Source organism: Hemitrygon akajei, chromosome 7, assembly GCF_048418815.1.
Source record: "Hemitrygon akajei chromosome 7, sHemAka1.3, whole genome shotgun sequence".
NCBI lineage: Eukaryota > Metazoa > Chordata > Chondrichthyes > Myliobatiformes > Dasyatidae > Hemitrygon > Hemitrygon akajei.
Window position 1 is genome coordinate 134,062,056 of NC_133130.1, and position 16,209 is coordinate 134,078,264.

A 16,209-nucleotide genomic window follows, 5' to 3' on the forward strand; every position below is an offset into this window, starting at 1 on the left:
ATCGGGGTACCCACCCTTTTTTTGCACCACAGACCTGTTTAATATTGACAATATTCTTGCGGACCAGCCGACGGGGCGGGGGTTGAACATGACGAGAATACAGCGATACTCGAAGCAGGTTCCTTATGTCCAGTCTATTCCGTAATTTAGTTTTCGCGGCTCTCGGCACTTAGCTTCTGTCCCGCTTGCACACATTTTTCCCGCTGAAAAAACTCAACAGGTTTGTCTTTAAGCTCAGGGTGCTTGGACTCAGGGTACCGAAGCAGTTTTGAGTGCTTCATTGCTCATTAGACAGCCTCTGGGACTAAGCTCCAATCTCTGCCCACGCCAGATGCCTTGGCCAGGTGCGGCTGTTCGTGGGTGGGGTGAGAGGATAAGGTCAGGGCCGGAGGTCCCCACGCCGGGGCCGCGGCGGTCGCAGTCCAGAGAGAGTGACCGACCGAGCGAGGAGTGCGACAGAGCCCGCGCTCGCCCCTCTTGTAGGATCTATCGACCGACAAAAATTTGTTTCAGTAGATCGCAACAAGGTAGCTGCTCTGATACTTAACGAAACCCTGAGCCCAAATTTAGTCGTCTGCGAATATTTTAGCACTGGATTCCCCATGAACATTCGGTGTGTTAAACAGGTTCAGAGGCAGCGCTCCAGGCCAGTAGCGACGGCGCTTCCCACCGGCCGCCTGAGGCCAACCAGTGATCCCTGGCGCGAGGGTGTCACTGCGTTTGGGCAGCTGACAACGTCGCGTGGGTTCAAGTTCAACAGTGAGCGTGACAGGGAATGAGGAAAGGTGCAGCTGACTCATATCATTTCCTCGTGGCCCGGTGGTTGGGGACCACTGAAGTACACTGTGTAGTGTGGGGGAGCTACACGCATGCACACTGGGCAGAAAGAATGGAACTAAAACCCCGCAACCCGGAAACAATCTCTCAACAGTATTTGTGTATTTATTTTTCATTTTTTTCGGGATCTACTGGGAAAGTCTCAAAGATCGACTAGTCGATCGTGATCGATGGGTTGGTGACCACTACTGTACAGGAAGCAGGATGTGGTTCTGGGAGTCAGTGCCCTCCGAATGGATGTTTGTCACTGGCCTGTTCCCTGAGGGTAGGCAGGGGTGTTGAGAAAGGGAAGAGATTGTTCTCCCTGTCTGTGTATGCCTGCTCTGGTCCAGGAATGTATCCTGCCCAAAAGTACCGTCTGCAGGAGTTGGTTCTGACATGTATCCCCTCCCTATCCCAGTACCACTGACAACGTTATGCCCCCCACCCCTTACTTCTGGTTCTGACCCATCCCAATCCGTGCTGTGCCTCCGCCGCATGTCCTCCCCATCCCTGCCCGCCTTTGACCCAGTAACTCCTCTCTCCACCCCTGTCCCCTGCTGAACCCAGAGCATTCCACATTCCTTTGTCCTTCATTCTGGTGATGTTTGCTTCACAGGTCTGTCGAGCGGATGAGAAGTTTAATCAGTTAGTTGCCTTCCTCCGGAAGCATAAAAAACAGAAACACCTCGTTTTCTTCAGGTAAATGTTGCTCCCGCTGTAAGCGTCATTTCGTGTTTAATTTCCACGGTGCGAAAAGCCCAATTACCCCAGCACACTGGTGAGGTGGGGCCTTTCCGTCAACACACTTGCAGTGCACTCCCTCACATGCTGGGCAGCTCCAGGTAAGTTTAAAGGAAGCTCCGCAACTGAGGCCCTGGGAACTGGGGGTGTGGGAGGGGTACAGACAGCTAAGAGAACTGGGACATGGTGAGTTTAACAGAGGTGCCAGGAACAGATAAAATCTGTGTGTGCACGGAACAGAAGTCAGAACAGCGTTTACACACAATAGTACGATGACTGATCAGGGAGCAAGGAATGTGGTCTTGTGTTACAGCAGCCTGTGGATCAGCATTGAGTATGTTGGTACAGATTCCAGTCTCTACTGCCCCTGGTGTCTCCATCATTAGTCCTGACCCCATTGGAATTCCTGGCTAACCCTGGCTAAACCCTCAGTTGTGGACCCCTGCAATATGGGAGAGTTTATTTAGAGGTACAGTGTGAAACAGGCCCTTCCCACCTAACGAGCTGCATCGTACAACAACCAACCCTAGCCTAATCATCGGATAATATACAATGACAAATCACCCTATTAACCAGAATATCTTTGGAAACTGGAACACCCGGAGGAAACCCATGAGGTCACAAGGAAAACGTACAAGCTCCTGATGGATGGGCTGGAAATGAATTCCGAACTCAGAAAGGCCTGAGCTGTAAAACTGTCTCACTAACCACTGCGCTACTGAGGCAGCCCAACATGAGAGTCAGGGAAAACTACAACACGGGAACAGGCTCTTTGGCCCATCTAATCTGTGCTGAACCATTTGCACTGCCTAGTCACATTGACAGCCTAGTTCCTGGAAAGCTGTCCGCATCATGATTTCTGTAATGCAAAACCTCACCATCTTGAGCAGATGACAAGAATTACAAGTTGAAAAATAAATTTTGTTTTTTCCTACGTAAATTCAGTGAAAGTATAATACTTAGGATCTCAAATTTTTGGGTAGTGTGTGAACTCTGTAAGACAAGCTTCCGTTACCTGAATGGTCACAATGTGGGGGTTGACTGTACCTACTAACACAACACCTACAGCCCTCTGAGGTACCAGGAGTGAGGAATTAGTCAGAAATGCCTTGTGGATAGTGCAACATGGAGCAGAGATTTGCTGTTAGATCATAAAACATTAGGAGAAGAATTAGGCCATTTGGCTCATTGAGTCTGTTCTGCCATTCCATATTGTCTGATCAACCTCTGCTTTAAATATACCCAATGACTTGGCCTCCACAGCTGTCTGTGGTAATGAATTCCACAGATTTACAATGCTTTGGCTAAAGAAATTCCTCCTCATCTCCATTCTAAAGAAATATCCTCCTCTTCTGACTCTGCCCCCCGCCCACAGTCCTAGACTCCCTCACCATAGGAAACATCTTCTCTAAATCTACTCTATCTATGCTGCTCAATGTATTAATCCTGCTGGACAGTAGTGGCAGGATGAAAGATTAGCTTTGCTTGTCACGTGTACATTGGAACATGTACACAACCAATGCAGTCTGGGGATTGTGCAGGGGGCAGCCCACAAGTGTTGCCATGCTTCCGACATCCACATAGTGTGCCCAAAACTCACTAGCCCTAACCCATGCTGTACACCTTTCAAATGTGAGAGGAAACCCTCGTGCTCCTGGGGGAATGTATAACCTCTTTACTGAGAGTGGCAGGGACTGAACCCCAAGCAATCTTACAGCTGACGCTGTGCGGTGTGGCATTAACCGCTACTCTACTGTGCCACGCCCGATGAGGATCATAAAGCCAACCACAGGATCTGTCGGTCATGAATTTACTGAGGAACAAAGGAGTGAACTACCTCCCCCCCCAACTGGGCCGTGAACATGTGATGTTGTTGTGAAGTTTGACTGAGAGCTGGGCCCTCCCTTCCTCCCCACCTGGCTTGCTTTTCCCTCCCCAGTGCGACTGCACAGGAGATTTACCAGGAAACTTTCTGGATTAGACAGCGTAAGGGAAGGTTGAGCAAGCTAGGACTTTTCTCTCTGGAGCAAAGGACGTTGAGAGCTGATTTGATAGAGGTGTACAAGACGATAAGAGGCATCAATTGAACGGACAGCCGGAGACTTTTTCCCAAGGCGGAAATGATGAATACGAAAGGACAACATTTTAAGGTGATTGGAGGAAATTGTAGTGGGCAGGTCAGAGGTAGTATTTTTACACAGAGAGTGGTGTGTGTACACCACTGGGGGTGGTGGTAGAGGCCGATACATATGAGACATAAGAAACAGTTGAGTTATAATAGGTTAGGACCTTATTCCTTGGAACATAGAAGACTGAGAGCAGATTTGATAGAAGTATACAACATTTTGAGGGGTATAGATAGGGTAAATGCAAGCAGCCTTCATCCACTGAGGTTGGATGGGACTGCTACTAGATGTCGTGGGTTAAGGGTGAAAGGATTAAGGGGAACCTGAGGGAAAACTTCTTCACTCAGAGGGTAGTGAGAGTGTGGAATGAGCTGCCAGAGTAAGTGGTTTATGCAAGTTCAATTTCAACGCTTAAGAAAAGTTTGGGTAGGTACATGGATGGGATGGGTAATGGAGGGTTATGGTCCCATTGCAGGTCGATGGGAGTAGGCAGTTTAAATGGTTTGGCATGCAGTAGATGGGCTGAAGGGCCTGTTTCTGTGCTGTACTTTTCTACGACTCTATAGGCACATTGATGCAGAAACGTGGAGGATTATGTGAGAGGGAAGGGTTGGGTTGATTGTAGAGTGGGTTAAAGGGTCAGCTGACGGGCCCGTGCTGTTCCACGCTCTCTGTAACCGAGGTGTCTGTTTCAGTACGTGTGCCTGTGTGGAATATTACGGCAGTGCGCTGGACAAGGTGGTGAAGAATGTCCGGATCATGTGTATCCATGGGAAAATGAAGCAGAAACGCCAAAGCATCTTCACAGAGTTCCGGCAGCTCGACAGGTAGAGGGCTGGTTTTCGGGGGGTGAGGGGGGTTCTCAGTGGGTGGGGGCAGTCGCTGAGCCGCAGGGAGGCACAGATTCGGGCTGTGTGGTAGGTCAGTAGCGTTAGAATGCTGTGGAAGGTTTAAGAGGCGTGAACAACAGGGAAAAGTACTGCTTGTGATGTTAACTATATCAGTTAGCATGTTTTTGCCGTCACTGTTAGATTTAAGTGGCAGGGCGAAGATACGTCTCTGCCAGAGGAGATGTAAGGTGCTCCTTCCCTCCACTAGCCTGCCAGTTACCCTTGGGCAAGGTGTAGCACCTGCTTAGCCCCTGATCAAGGTCACATGAACCCAGGGGAGCAGGTGGTGGACGGTCGTTTGAGCAGCCGGTGCAGATCACAAGTCCTGGTTGTGTGACCACTGACACCAGGCAGACAATCTCTGAAGAGTATTGACAATGGCTGGGGTCACCCGTCTTGTAAAGACACTGCCCAGAAGAAGGCAATGGCAAACCACTTCTGTAGAAAAATTTGCCAAGAACAATCATGAAAGAATGAATGAGTGGACCGGCCTTTGGCGGATTCTCATGTCTCCTGCCTGTTACCTGCTACAGTGACCTCACTCGATCAGAATTCACTAGACAAGGAGACGGTAATGGATGTGACGGATTGGATTGCCATGTAAGGAGGCATTGGCGTCAGTACGGGCTCCGTGCTGAATCGGACAGATAGAATGATTGGTCGTTCAGCCAATCTTCCTCCCAACCGTTCCATCAACTCCCCCCCCCCCCCCCCCGCCCCTAGATTCTCCTACTCATCCACACAATTCACAGCGGCCAATTAGCCGATCCACACCCATGTCTTCGGAATGTGGGAGGAAACCGGAGCACCCAGGTGTGACCGTTGTAGACACGGGGAGGACGTGCAGACTCCGCACAGACAGCACTGGACGTCAGGGTCAAACCGGCTGTGTCATCACTCTATCCTGTCTTGTGATTCTGTGATCCCTTTGCAAACATGCACCCGGGGGTGAGGGAGGGGATCACGGACACTCGGGGAGGGGGATGTGCGGGTGAGGGGATTGTTGCGGACACCCAGGGAGGGGAGTGAGAACAGATGGGGGGCGGGGTGGAGTGAGGGAAGTGTGGACATCCCAGGGAGTGGGGAGTGAGAACAGATGGGGGGCGGGGTGGAGTGAGGGGAGTGTGGACATCCCAGGGAGGGGGGAGTGAGAACAGATGGGGAGGGTGAGGGGAGTGGGGAGTGAGAACAGATGGGGGGGCGAGGGGAGTGAGGGGAGTGTGGACATCCCGGGGAGGGGGGGAGTGAGAACAGATGGGGGGCCGGGTGAGGGAGGGGAGCGCAGACATCCCGGGGAGGGGGGAGTGAGAACAGATGGGGGACAGGGGTGAGGGAGGGGCGTGCGGACATCCCGGGGAGGTAGGGGAGCGTGGACACTCGGAGAGGGGGGAGTAAGGAGACATGCGTGTCAGTGAGCTGTATCGGACAGAGATGTCCATCGCCGCTGTTCCGATTTAAGTCAGGCACAATCTTACAGCTTATTTATTGGTTGGACAACAAACTCAATGCTTTCCACCTCCATCACACTGACTGTCTGTCTGTTTCCAGTGGGATTCTGGTTTGCACGGATGTCATGGCTCGTGGTATCGACATCCCGGAAGTTGACTGGGTTCTGCAGTACGATCCTCCCAGCAGTGCTAGGTACTTGATCTCAAAAAGATTTTTTAATTTAATTTTAATTTTCTTCTTAGATAAAAAGATAGAGTACAGTAGGATATATAAAATATATCGATTTGATTAAAGATTAATTTTAGTTGTCATACATATAGTGAAAGGTGTTGTTTGTGTCAAGTCTGCAAGGGCCGCCACTCTTCCAGCGGCAACATAATACACCCACAACTTACTAACCCTTACCTGTAATCCACGCGGTCACTAGAGAATGTAGAAACACCTTACAGACCGCAGCGGGAATTGGACCCGGGTCCCTGGCACTGTAAGACATTACACTAACTGTTACACCACTGCGCTGCCCTGAGCGCGTCTAGGCGGCAGAATGTCATGTCTGATGAGACAGTGAACGACACTCGGATCAAAACTGATCATGTAATCTTAAACTGTGATTGGTGATGTTAAATTAAAACCCTGCCTTCCATACCGAGTGGAATTTCTCCTGTGTGACCCGTGGGTTTTGGTGGGTGGAATGTGACCTGTGGGCTTTGGTGAGTGAATGTGACCTGTGGGCTTTGGTGAGTGAATGTGACCTGTGGGTTTTGGTGGGTGGAATGTGACCTGTGGGCTTTGGTGAGTGAATGTGACCTGTTGGTTTTGCTGAGTGGAATGTGTCCTGTGGGTTTTGGTGAGTGAATGTGACCTGTGGGCTTTGGTGAGTGAATGTGACCTGTTGGTTTTGCTTAGTGGAATGTGTCCTGAGGGTTTTTGTGAGTGGAATGTGACCTGTGGGCTTTGGTGAGTGAATGTGACCTGTGGGTTTTGGCGGGTGGAATGTGTCCTGAGGGTTTTGGTGGGTGGAATATGTCCTGTTGGCTTTGCCAAGGCGATTATGAACGTCTCTAGTTGTGTTGTGCTTCTCCAAGGTGGGGACATGCAGTTAGTTGTTAGAGGCCAGTGGTTTTCAGCCCCCAGTTGGGTTCTTGGTGTTTGAAGACAATGCTTTGTTCCGTAGTGCCTTTGTCCATCGCTGCGGCCGAACAGCTCGCATCGGTCACCACGGTAACGCTCTGGTATTCCTGCTTCCCATGGAGATGACTTACGTCAACTTCCTTTCCATTAATCAGAAGGTACATTTACTTTTTCCTAAGTGTAATTGTGTAATGAAGTTTTCGTTCTGGACCTCCTGGCTGAAGTAATGTGAATAGTGCCAGTATAAAGGACTGAAAGACTGGCCGGCGATGATTTCTCACCAATGAATCATTAATAGATTTACACAATGACACCATACGATGTTAATATGTGCCTCTGTCAGTGGATTAGATAATAAAATTCAGAAGTGGAAACCTCCATATAGTTTCATAGAGCACCACAGCTCAGAAGCAAGTTCTTTGGCCCATCTAATCCATGCCAGAATATCATTTAAGGCCCATCCACCTGCACTGGGACTATAGCCCAGCATATCCCTCCCATCCATCTACCTTTCCAAATGTCTCTTCAATGTTGAAATCGAAACTGCATACACATCTTGTGCCGGCAGCTCATCCCACACTCTCACCACCCTCTGAGTGAATAAGTTTCCCCTCATGTTCCCTTTAAACATATCACCTTTCACCCTTAGCCCATATAATGGTGCACGCCTGTTAGGTCTAACTGCTGAGTGAAATACTGTTCTGAAGTTCAAAAGCCCTTTGATCTTTGAAAATCAGTGGTCTGTTTGGTACGAAGCAGGATGTTGAGTACACTGTTTAAATGAATGGGTGTGTGGTGGTGTCAAGGAAGTCCACTCAGAGTGCTGCAGCCTTGTCATGTTTCAGTGAGTCTGTTCTCTCCTTAGTGTCCAATGGAGGAGATGAAGTTGATGAAGGATTCTGTCGACGTGCTGCCAAATCTGAAGAAGTTGGCTTTAACTGACCGAGCTTTCTTTGAAAAAGGAATGAAGGCCTTTGTGTCGTTCATTCAGTCTTACGCCAAACACGAGTGCAGCTTGATTTTCCGGATGAAGGGTGAGTGGAAAGGCCCAGGACGGTGTCGAAGGGCAGGTGGAACCAAGCACGGAGCTGCTCAGTTCGTGTGCCCAGACAGAAGTTTGGCATTAAACAGGAGAAACAGTTCAGTGTCAACAGGAATTTACCAAAGTTACAGCAATTGATCATACAAACCCCATTTCCAGAAAGGTTGGGATATTTTCCAAAATGCAATAAAAACAAAAATCTCTGATATGTTAATTCACGTGAACCTTTATTTAACTGACAAAAGTACAAAGAAAAGATTTTCAATAGTTTTACTGACCAACTTAATTGTATTTTGTAAATATACACAAATTTAGAATTTGATGGCTGCAACACACTCAACAAAAGTTGGGACAGAGGCATGTTTACCATTGTGTTACATCACTTTTCCTTTTAATAACACTTTTTAATCGTTTTGGAACTGAGGATACTAATTGTAGTAGATTTGCAATTGGAAATTTTGTCCATTCTTGCTTGAGATAAGACTTCAGCTGCTCAACAGTCCGTGGTCTCCATTGTCTGATTCTCCTCTTCATGATGCCCATACATTTTCAATAGGAGATAGATCTGGACTGGCGGCAGGCCAGTCAAGCACATGCACTCTGTGTCTACAAAGCCACGCTGTTGTAGCCCGTGCAGAATGTGGTCTGGCATTGTCCTGCTGAAATAAGCATGGACGTCCCGGGAAGAGACGTCGCCTTGATGGCAACATATATCTCTCTAAAATCCTAATATACACCTCAGAGTCAATGGTACCTTCACATACATGCAACTCACCCATGCCGTGGGCACTGATGCACCCCCATACCATCACAGATGCTGGCTTTTGCACCTTTCGCTGATAACAATCAGGATGGTCGTTTTCATCTTTGGCACTGAGAACTCGACGCCCATTTTTTCGGAAAATTAGCTGAAATGTGGACTCATCTGACCACAGCACACAGTTCCACAGTCTTTCGGTCCATCTGAGATGAGCTCGGGCCCAGAGAACTCGCCGGCGTTTCTGCATAGAGTTGATGTATGGCTTCCTCCTTGCGTAATACAGTTTCAAGTTGCATTTCTGGATGCAGCGACGGACTGTGTTAAGTGACAATGGTTTTCCAAAGTACTCCCGAGCCCAGGTGGCTATAATTGTCACAGTAGCATGACGGTTTCTTAGGCAGTGCCGCCTGAGGGCTCGAAGATCATGTGCATTCAGCAGTGGTTTCCGACCTTGCCCTTTAAGCACTGAGATGTCTCTGAATTCTCTGAATCTTTTCACAATATTATGTACTGTAGATGTTGAAAGACCTAAATTCTGTGCAATGTTGCATTGAGAAATGTTCCTTTTGAACTGACTAACAATTCTCTCACGAATTTTGGCACAAAGGGGTGAGCCACGACCCATCCTTGCTTGCAAAGTCTGAGCCTTTGATGGACGCTACTTTTATACCCAGTCATGATACCTCACCTGCTACCAATTAGCCTGCTTAATGTGGAGTCTTCCAAACCGGTGTTACTTGAATATTCTGTGCACTTTTCAATCTTATTTTAACTCTGTCCCAACTTTTGTTGAGTGTGTTGCAGCCATCAAGTTCTAAATTTGTGTATATTTACAAAATACAATTAAGTTGGTCAGTAAAACTATTGAAAATCTTTTCTTTGTACTTTTGTCAATTAAATAAGGGTTCACGTGAATTAACATATCACTGATTTTTGTTTTTATTGCATTTTGGAAAATATCCCAACTTTTCTGGAAATGGGGTTTGTAATGCTGAGCGCAGCATCCAGCTGTTTCTGGCAGATTTTGGAGGGGGGTGGCGAGCATGGTGCAGTTACACATTTCCCAACGCCTCCTGATTCCATTCCTGTTTGCGGTGTTCAGCTTTTTTCCTCTTTTGGGTTCCTTGCATCTGAGGAAATGGCACTCAGTAGGCACGCTGCAAAGAATATTTAATCACGTACACACCCAGATTGGATTATTCCCGAATCTCTGATGTTTCAGGGAGATATCAGGTAAACCTACAGGGATGTTTATATCTGCCCTTTGCACCTCTTCCCCAGCTTATTGTTTTTGAACACCCAGCCTTGCGCTCTCCCCGTAGGTGCTCCAATTTACAAAATCCTCTGCGCCTGCTTTGTGATCTGTAGTCAAAGGCTGTGTGCCTCCACATTGGATCTGGTTGGTAGGTTAATTGGTCATTGTAAATTGACCTGTGATTAGGCTGGGGTTAAATCGGTGGGTTGCTGGGCGGCATGGCTTGAAGGGACAGAAGGGCCTACTCCACTCTGAATCTCAATAAAATAAGTCCCCCTCCCCCCCCCCCCCCCCCCCCCAGCTTTGCCCTCAGTGTTTTCCTGTTGATCTGTAGTCAATCGATTGTCTCTGCACCAACAACAACGTAACTACGTTGACCCCAGGACAATAACTTAATGCATAAATTCTACTGTTCCCTCTGTACCAATACTCACTCAGACCACTTCCCCAATGTATAACACCGAACCAGAATCTCCCGATGGACAGAAGGTCGATTCTTTCTTATTGCACCCCATGGCAAGGGCTTCCTCCTTGCAAAGGTTCGTCTCCAGAGTTCTCGCCCTTTGGCATTTGAAGCTCCTAACTTTTAAATGCTTCTTATCAATTTCAATGATGCACTTCATTCTTGTTGTCTCTAGGTCATCTGACTAATTTATGTAATCTTCTCACTGGAGGTAGTCCAAGGGCTACACAACTTCATGCCTTTGGTGACTTCTTTTATTCTCTTTGACTCTGGTTCAAACCAGGTCACTCAGACACTGGACCAAGATAACAAGATTATTTCTGCAAACCTGCCATTGTACACAAAACACAGCTTATCTGAGAATGATTTCAGGTTTAGCAGATCAATAGCAGAAACTCCTTGTGTCCACGTTCAATTGTCCTGATTAAATTATCCCAGAGCAAGAATCAGTTCGTCAAACAGTTCACAAAATGGAGGTTGCAGAGCAGCTTCACAAAATGACTGCCTCCATTCCTTCAAGTACATAGCAAGAACAAAGACAATTGGTTCGTCTACTTCCACTGTCTTGACCCATTCGAGTTTGATATTTTCTTCCATATTTTAATTCCTTCATGGCCAACAATCACAATGCGCCTCCACGTTCAATCCTATATCATCCAGCCTTGCCCTCAGTGCTTTCCTTGTGATCTGTAGTGGAAGGCTGTGTGTTTCTGCATTCAATTCCATATCCTCCAGCTCTGCCCTTTCACTGATCAAGCCGTCGTTAAAGCTTCGTTCTCTGTCTCACTGTAAAGGAACCTTGGGTAATGATTCAGCAACACTTTCTCTTCCAGACCTTGATTTTGCAGCCATTGCCAGGGGCTTTGCTCTCCTTAAACTTCCCAAGATGCCGGAGTTGAGAGGAAAAAGATTGCCAGGATTTATTCCGGAGGATGTTGACACTAATTCAATCCGATACAAGGATAAAAACCGAGAGAGGCAGAGGCAGAAGCTGTTAGCAGAGCAGGCGAAGGAGCAAATGGAAACCAAAAGGAAATTTGTGAAAAATAAACCCTGGTCGAAGCAGAAACTCAAGAGGGACAAGAAGAGAAAGCAGGCTGTCAAAAGGAAGGTGAGTTTAACCATATGAGTCCTTATACAGGATTCCCTAAAGATTTATAATAATACTTTAGAACCATAGAACATTACAGCACAGAAACAAGCCTTTTGGCCTTTCATGGCTGTGCCGAACCACTTTTCTGCCTAGTCCCACTGACCTGCATCTGGACCACATCCCTCCAAACCCCTCTCATCTATGTACCTGTCCAAGTTTTTCTTAAATGTCAAAAGTGAGCCCGCATTCACCACTTCATCTGGCAGCTCATTCCACACTCCCACCACTCTCTGCGCGCTTTATTGATCCCGAGTGGGAAATACTTTTGTTACAGCAGCAACATTTAAAAACACAGTTAGTGTGTTTAACTAATAATAAATACAGAATAATAATATACACAAAAATAGTGTACCAATGTGCAGTGCATAATTTGCAGGTTGAGTCGATGGTGCGGAAACAAATGCAATGTTAGCATTAATTTTGAGAGGATTAGAATAGAAAGGCAAGGATGAGGCTTTAAAAGGCACTGGTGAGGCCTCACTTCAAGCCAAGTCCAACTTTTATTGTCATTTCAACCATAACTGCTGGTACAGTGCATAGTAAAAATGAGACAACGTTTTTCAGGACCATGGTGTTACATGACACAGTACAAAAAACTAGACTGAACTACGTAAAAAACAACACAGAAAGCTACACTAGACTACAGACCTACACTGGACTGCATAAAGTGCACAAAAACAGTGCAGGCATTATAATAAATAATAAACAGGACAGTAGGGCAAAGTGTCAGTCCAGGCTTCGGGTATTGAGGAGTCTGATAGTTTGTGGGAAGAAACTGTTACATAGTCTGGTCGTGAGAGCCCGAATGCTTCAGAGCCTTTTCCCAGAAGGCATGAGGGAGAAGAGATTGTATGAGGGGTGCATGAATACTTGAAGTACATAATACTTGAAGTATTATGAGCAGTTTTGGGCCCTTTATCTAAGAAAGGATGTGCTGACATTGGAGAGGGCTTAAAGGAGGTTCATGAAAATGATTCTGAGATTTAAAGGTTTGTCGTATGAAGAGCGTTTGATGGCTCTGGGGGAATGAGGGAGGATTTCATTGAAACCTATCGAATGTTGAAAGGCCTCAATAGAGTGGGTGTTTCCTACGGTGGGGGGAGGGTCTAAGACACAGCCTCAGAATAGAGTGGCATCCTTTTAGAGTGAAGATGGGGAGGAATTTCTTTAGCCCATGAGGGTGGTGAGAGTGTGGAATGAGCTGCCAGCGCAAGTGGTGCACGTGAGCTCGGTTTCAACATTTAAGAGAAGTTTGGATAGGTACATGGATGGTAGGGGTATGGAGGGTTATGGTCCTGGTGCAGGTCGATGGGAGTAGGCAGTTTAAATGGTTTGGCATAGTCTAGATGGGCTGAAGGACCTGATTCTGTGCTGTACTACTCTATGACTGTATATCATCTGGGCCCCAACTGTGTCCTCCACATTTCTCACTGCCTCTCCCCCATGCAGACACTGATTAAAACAGGGATTCCCAACCTGAAGTCCACAGACCCCTTTCTTACTGGTATTGGTCCATGGCATTAAAAAAAGGTTGGGAACCCCTGGATTAAAAGATTATCTTTATTTCTCGCTGTATATTGAAACATCCAGTGAAGTGTGTCATTTGCGTCAATGACCAACACAGTCTGAGGGTGTTCTGGGGGCAGCCCGCAAGTGTTGCAACATAGCATGTGCACAATGCACTAACCCTAACCCGTACGTCTTTGGAATGTGGGAGGGAACTCCTTTCAGACGGTGGCAGGAATTGATCCCTGATTGGTAATAGCTGGCGCTGTTACAGCGTTTCAGTAACTGTTTCCTCCAATTAAAGAAGTAACTTCTTCCCATCATGCACCTTGTTGAGACTCTCCCAGGTTTGTAATCCTCATGTTGTGTTGCAGCTAATAAACACGTGTCTGTGTATGTGTGTAAGAACCTATTTGCGGTGTCATTAAAGTTTATTTGGGGAGTGGTTGTTTGACTCTAACCTGGTATGTTTGCTCAGTGTAGCTTCTAGCCCTGTTTGCTACCTCTGCCCTTTTTTCCCAGGGTTCGGACAGGGATAAGACCATAAGATATAGGAGCAGAATTAGGCCCATTGAGTCTCCATCATTTCATCATGACTGATCCATTCTTCCTTTCAGCCCCAATCTCTTGCTTTCTCCCCATATCCCTTTATGTCTTGACTAATCAAGAATCTATCAACTTCTGCCTTAAAGATAATCAATGACTTGACCTCCACAGCCACTTGTGGCAAAATATTCCACAGATTCACCACTCTCTGGCCAAAGAAAAATTCATCCTCAGCTCCATTCTAAAAGGACGCCCCTCTATTCTAAAGTTATGCCCTCTGGTCACTGACTCCCCCACCATAGGAAACATCCTCTCCAGATCCACTCTTTTGAGGCCTTTCAACATTTGATAGGCTTCAATGAGGTCACTCCTCATTCTTCTGAATTCCAGTGAGTAGAGACCCAGAGCCATCAAATGTTCTTCATAGGAAAAGCCTGTCAATTAGGTTTGTGAACCTTTGAACCCTCTCCAATGTCAGCACATCCTTTCTTAGATAAGGGGCCCAAAACTGCTCACAATACAGCAAGTGAGGCCTCAGAAGTGCTTTATAAAGTCTCAGCATTACATCCTCGCTTTTGTATGAGGATATTAAAGTCTGAATGACACCAGGTTATTGATCTGACCTGGTATGGTCGCTCAGTGTTGCTTCCAGCCCTGTTTGCTATCTCTGCTGTTTTCCCTAGGGTTCGGACAGGGATGACGAGGAAGATATTGATGAACTTCTGAATGATACCAGGTTACTGAAGAAGCTGAAAAAGGGCAAGATCAGTGAGGAGGACTTTGAGAAGCAGCTGACTGCAACGTGAACTGTGCCTGGAGTGGGAAGCAGTCAGCCTTGTAATATTCTGTGAATAATTCCTCAGCAGTTTGTTTTACTTTAAAACATGATATATTAAAATCCACTTTGGTATAAACACCCTGCAATTGCAGAATAATTTCTAGTGATGAGTCGTGGACAGGACTGAAATGTGTTTGAATTTTCTATTTCCATAAGAACCATTCTGGAAGTCATTGAGACGGGTAACATAACAGGCCATTAGGCCGACCATATTCACGCTGACCAATAGACACCTTATTTACTAATCCCTCTTCCAGCATTTGGGCCCGATGTCACCATCTAGCTCCAGACCATCCTGCACAGTAAGGGGTAATAACAGAACCGATCTGTGTGAAGCTGCAGTCCAGAGGAGCCGGTTTCTGGGGAAGGAAAGGACTCCATGCATGACAGCATGTTGTCTTTCCCCAATATGTCCGTCTATCCAAATACTCACATACACAGTCCCTTAGAATGTCTTCCAATAACTTTCCCACTACTGACGTCAGGCTCACTGGCCTGTAATTTCCTGATTTATTTTTAGAGCCTTTCTTAACCAGCGGAACAATATTAGCCATCCCTCAATAACTCGCCTGTCGCTAAGGATGATGTAAATATCTCTGCTAGGGCCTTGGTAATTCCTGTACTTGCCTCCTGTAGGGTCTGAGGGAACACCTTGTCAGGGCCTGGGGATTTATCCACCCTAATTTGCCACATGACAGCAAACACCTCTGTGAAGTCAATGCTGCTTCACTTCACTTCTCTAGACTCTGTGTATGTCTCCTAAGTAAATACAGATGCAAAAAGAATTGTTTAAAATCTCCCCCTTTTGACTCCACTCATGGATTACCATTCTGATCTTCCAGAGGACCAATTTTGTCTCTTGCGATCCTTTTGCTCTTAACATATCAGTAGAATCCCTTAGGATTCTCCTTCACCTTGTCTGCTAGGGCTACCTCATACCTTCTTTCAGTCCTCCCAATTCCTTTCTTAAGTGTCCTCTTGCATTTCTTATACTCCATAAATGCCTCACCTGTTCCTACCTGTCTATACCTGTTATGCACTCCTTTTTTTCCCTTAACCAGGGCCTCAATACCAAGCAACACACACAAAATGCTGGTGAAACCCAGCAGGCCAGGCAGCGTCTATAGGAAGAAGTACAGTCAATGTTTCGGGCCGAGACCCTTCGTCCCACCAGCATTTTGTGTTTGTTGCTTGAATTTCCAGCATCTACAGATTTCCTCACATTTGCACCTCAATACCAAGTACATCTTTGTCAGAAAACAGCTTGACATACAAGCTTTGTACTCTCAAATTTTCGTTTTTGAAGACCACCTACTTAACAAATACATCTTTGTCAGAAAACAGCCTGTCTCTGTCCACACTTGCCAGATCCTTACTGATACCATCAAAATTGGCCTTCCTCCAGTTTAGAATCTCAACCTGTAGACCAGACCTATCTTTTTCCATGTTCACTTTGAAATTAACGGCGTTGTGATCACTAGATGCAGGGT

The 16,209-nt window shown here is 46.6% G+C and overlaps 1 protein-coding gene across 1 annotated transcript in view; it reads left to right on the plus strand.

Annotated features, from left to right (window-relative positions):
* Positions 1–14,795, plus strand: part of ddx55 (DEAD (Asp-Glu-Ala-Asp) box polypeptide 55) — a 29,605-nt gene extending 14,810 nt beyond the window's left edge. The window contains exons 8-14 of the mRNA XM_073052010.1: positions 1,436–1,518; positions 4,382–4,513; positions 6,125–6,217; positions 7,200–7,314; positions 8,022–8,190; positions 11,510–11,787; positions 14,565–14,795. Coding sequence (XP_072908111.1) covers positions 1,436–1,518; positions 4,382–4,513; positions 6,125–6,217; positions 7,200–7,314; positions 8,022–8,190; positions 11,510–11,787; positions 14,565–14,687 — 993 coding nt within the window. The 3' untranslated portion in view covers positions 14,688–14,795. The remainder of the gene's footprint in view (positions 1–1,435; positions 1,519–4,381; positions 4,514–6,124; positions 6,218–7,199; positions 7,315–8,021; positions 8,191–11,509; positions 11,788–14,564) is intronic.
* The last annotated feature ends 1,414 nt before the right edge of the window (positions 14,796–16,209 follow it).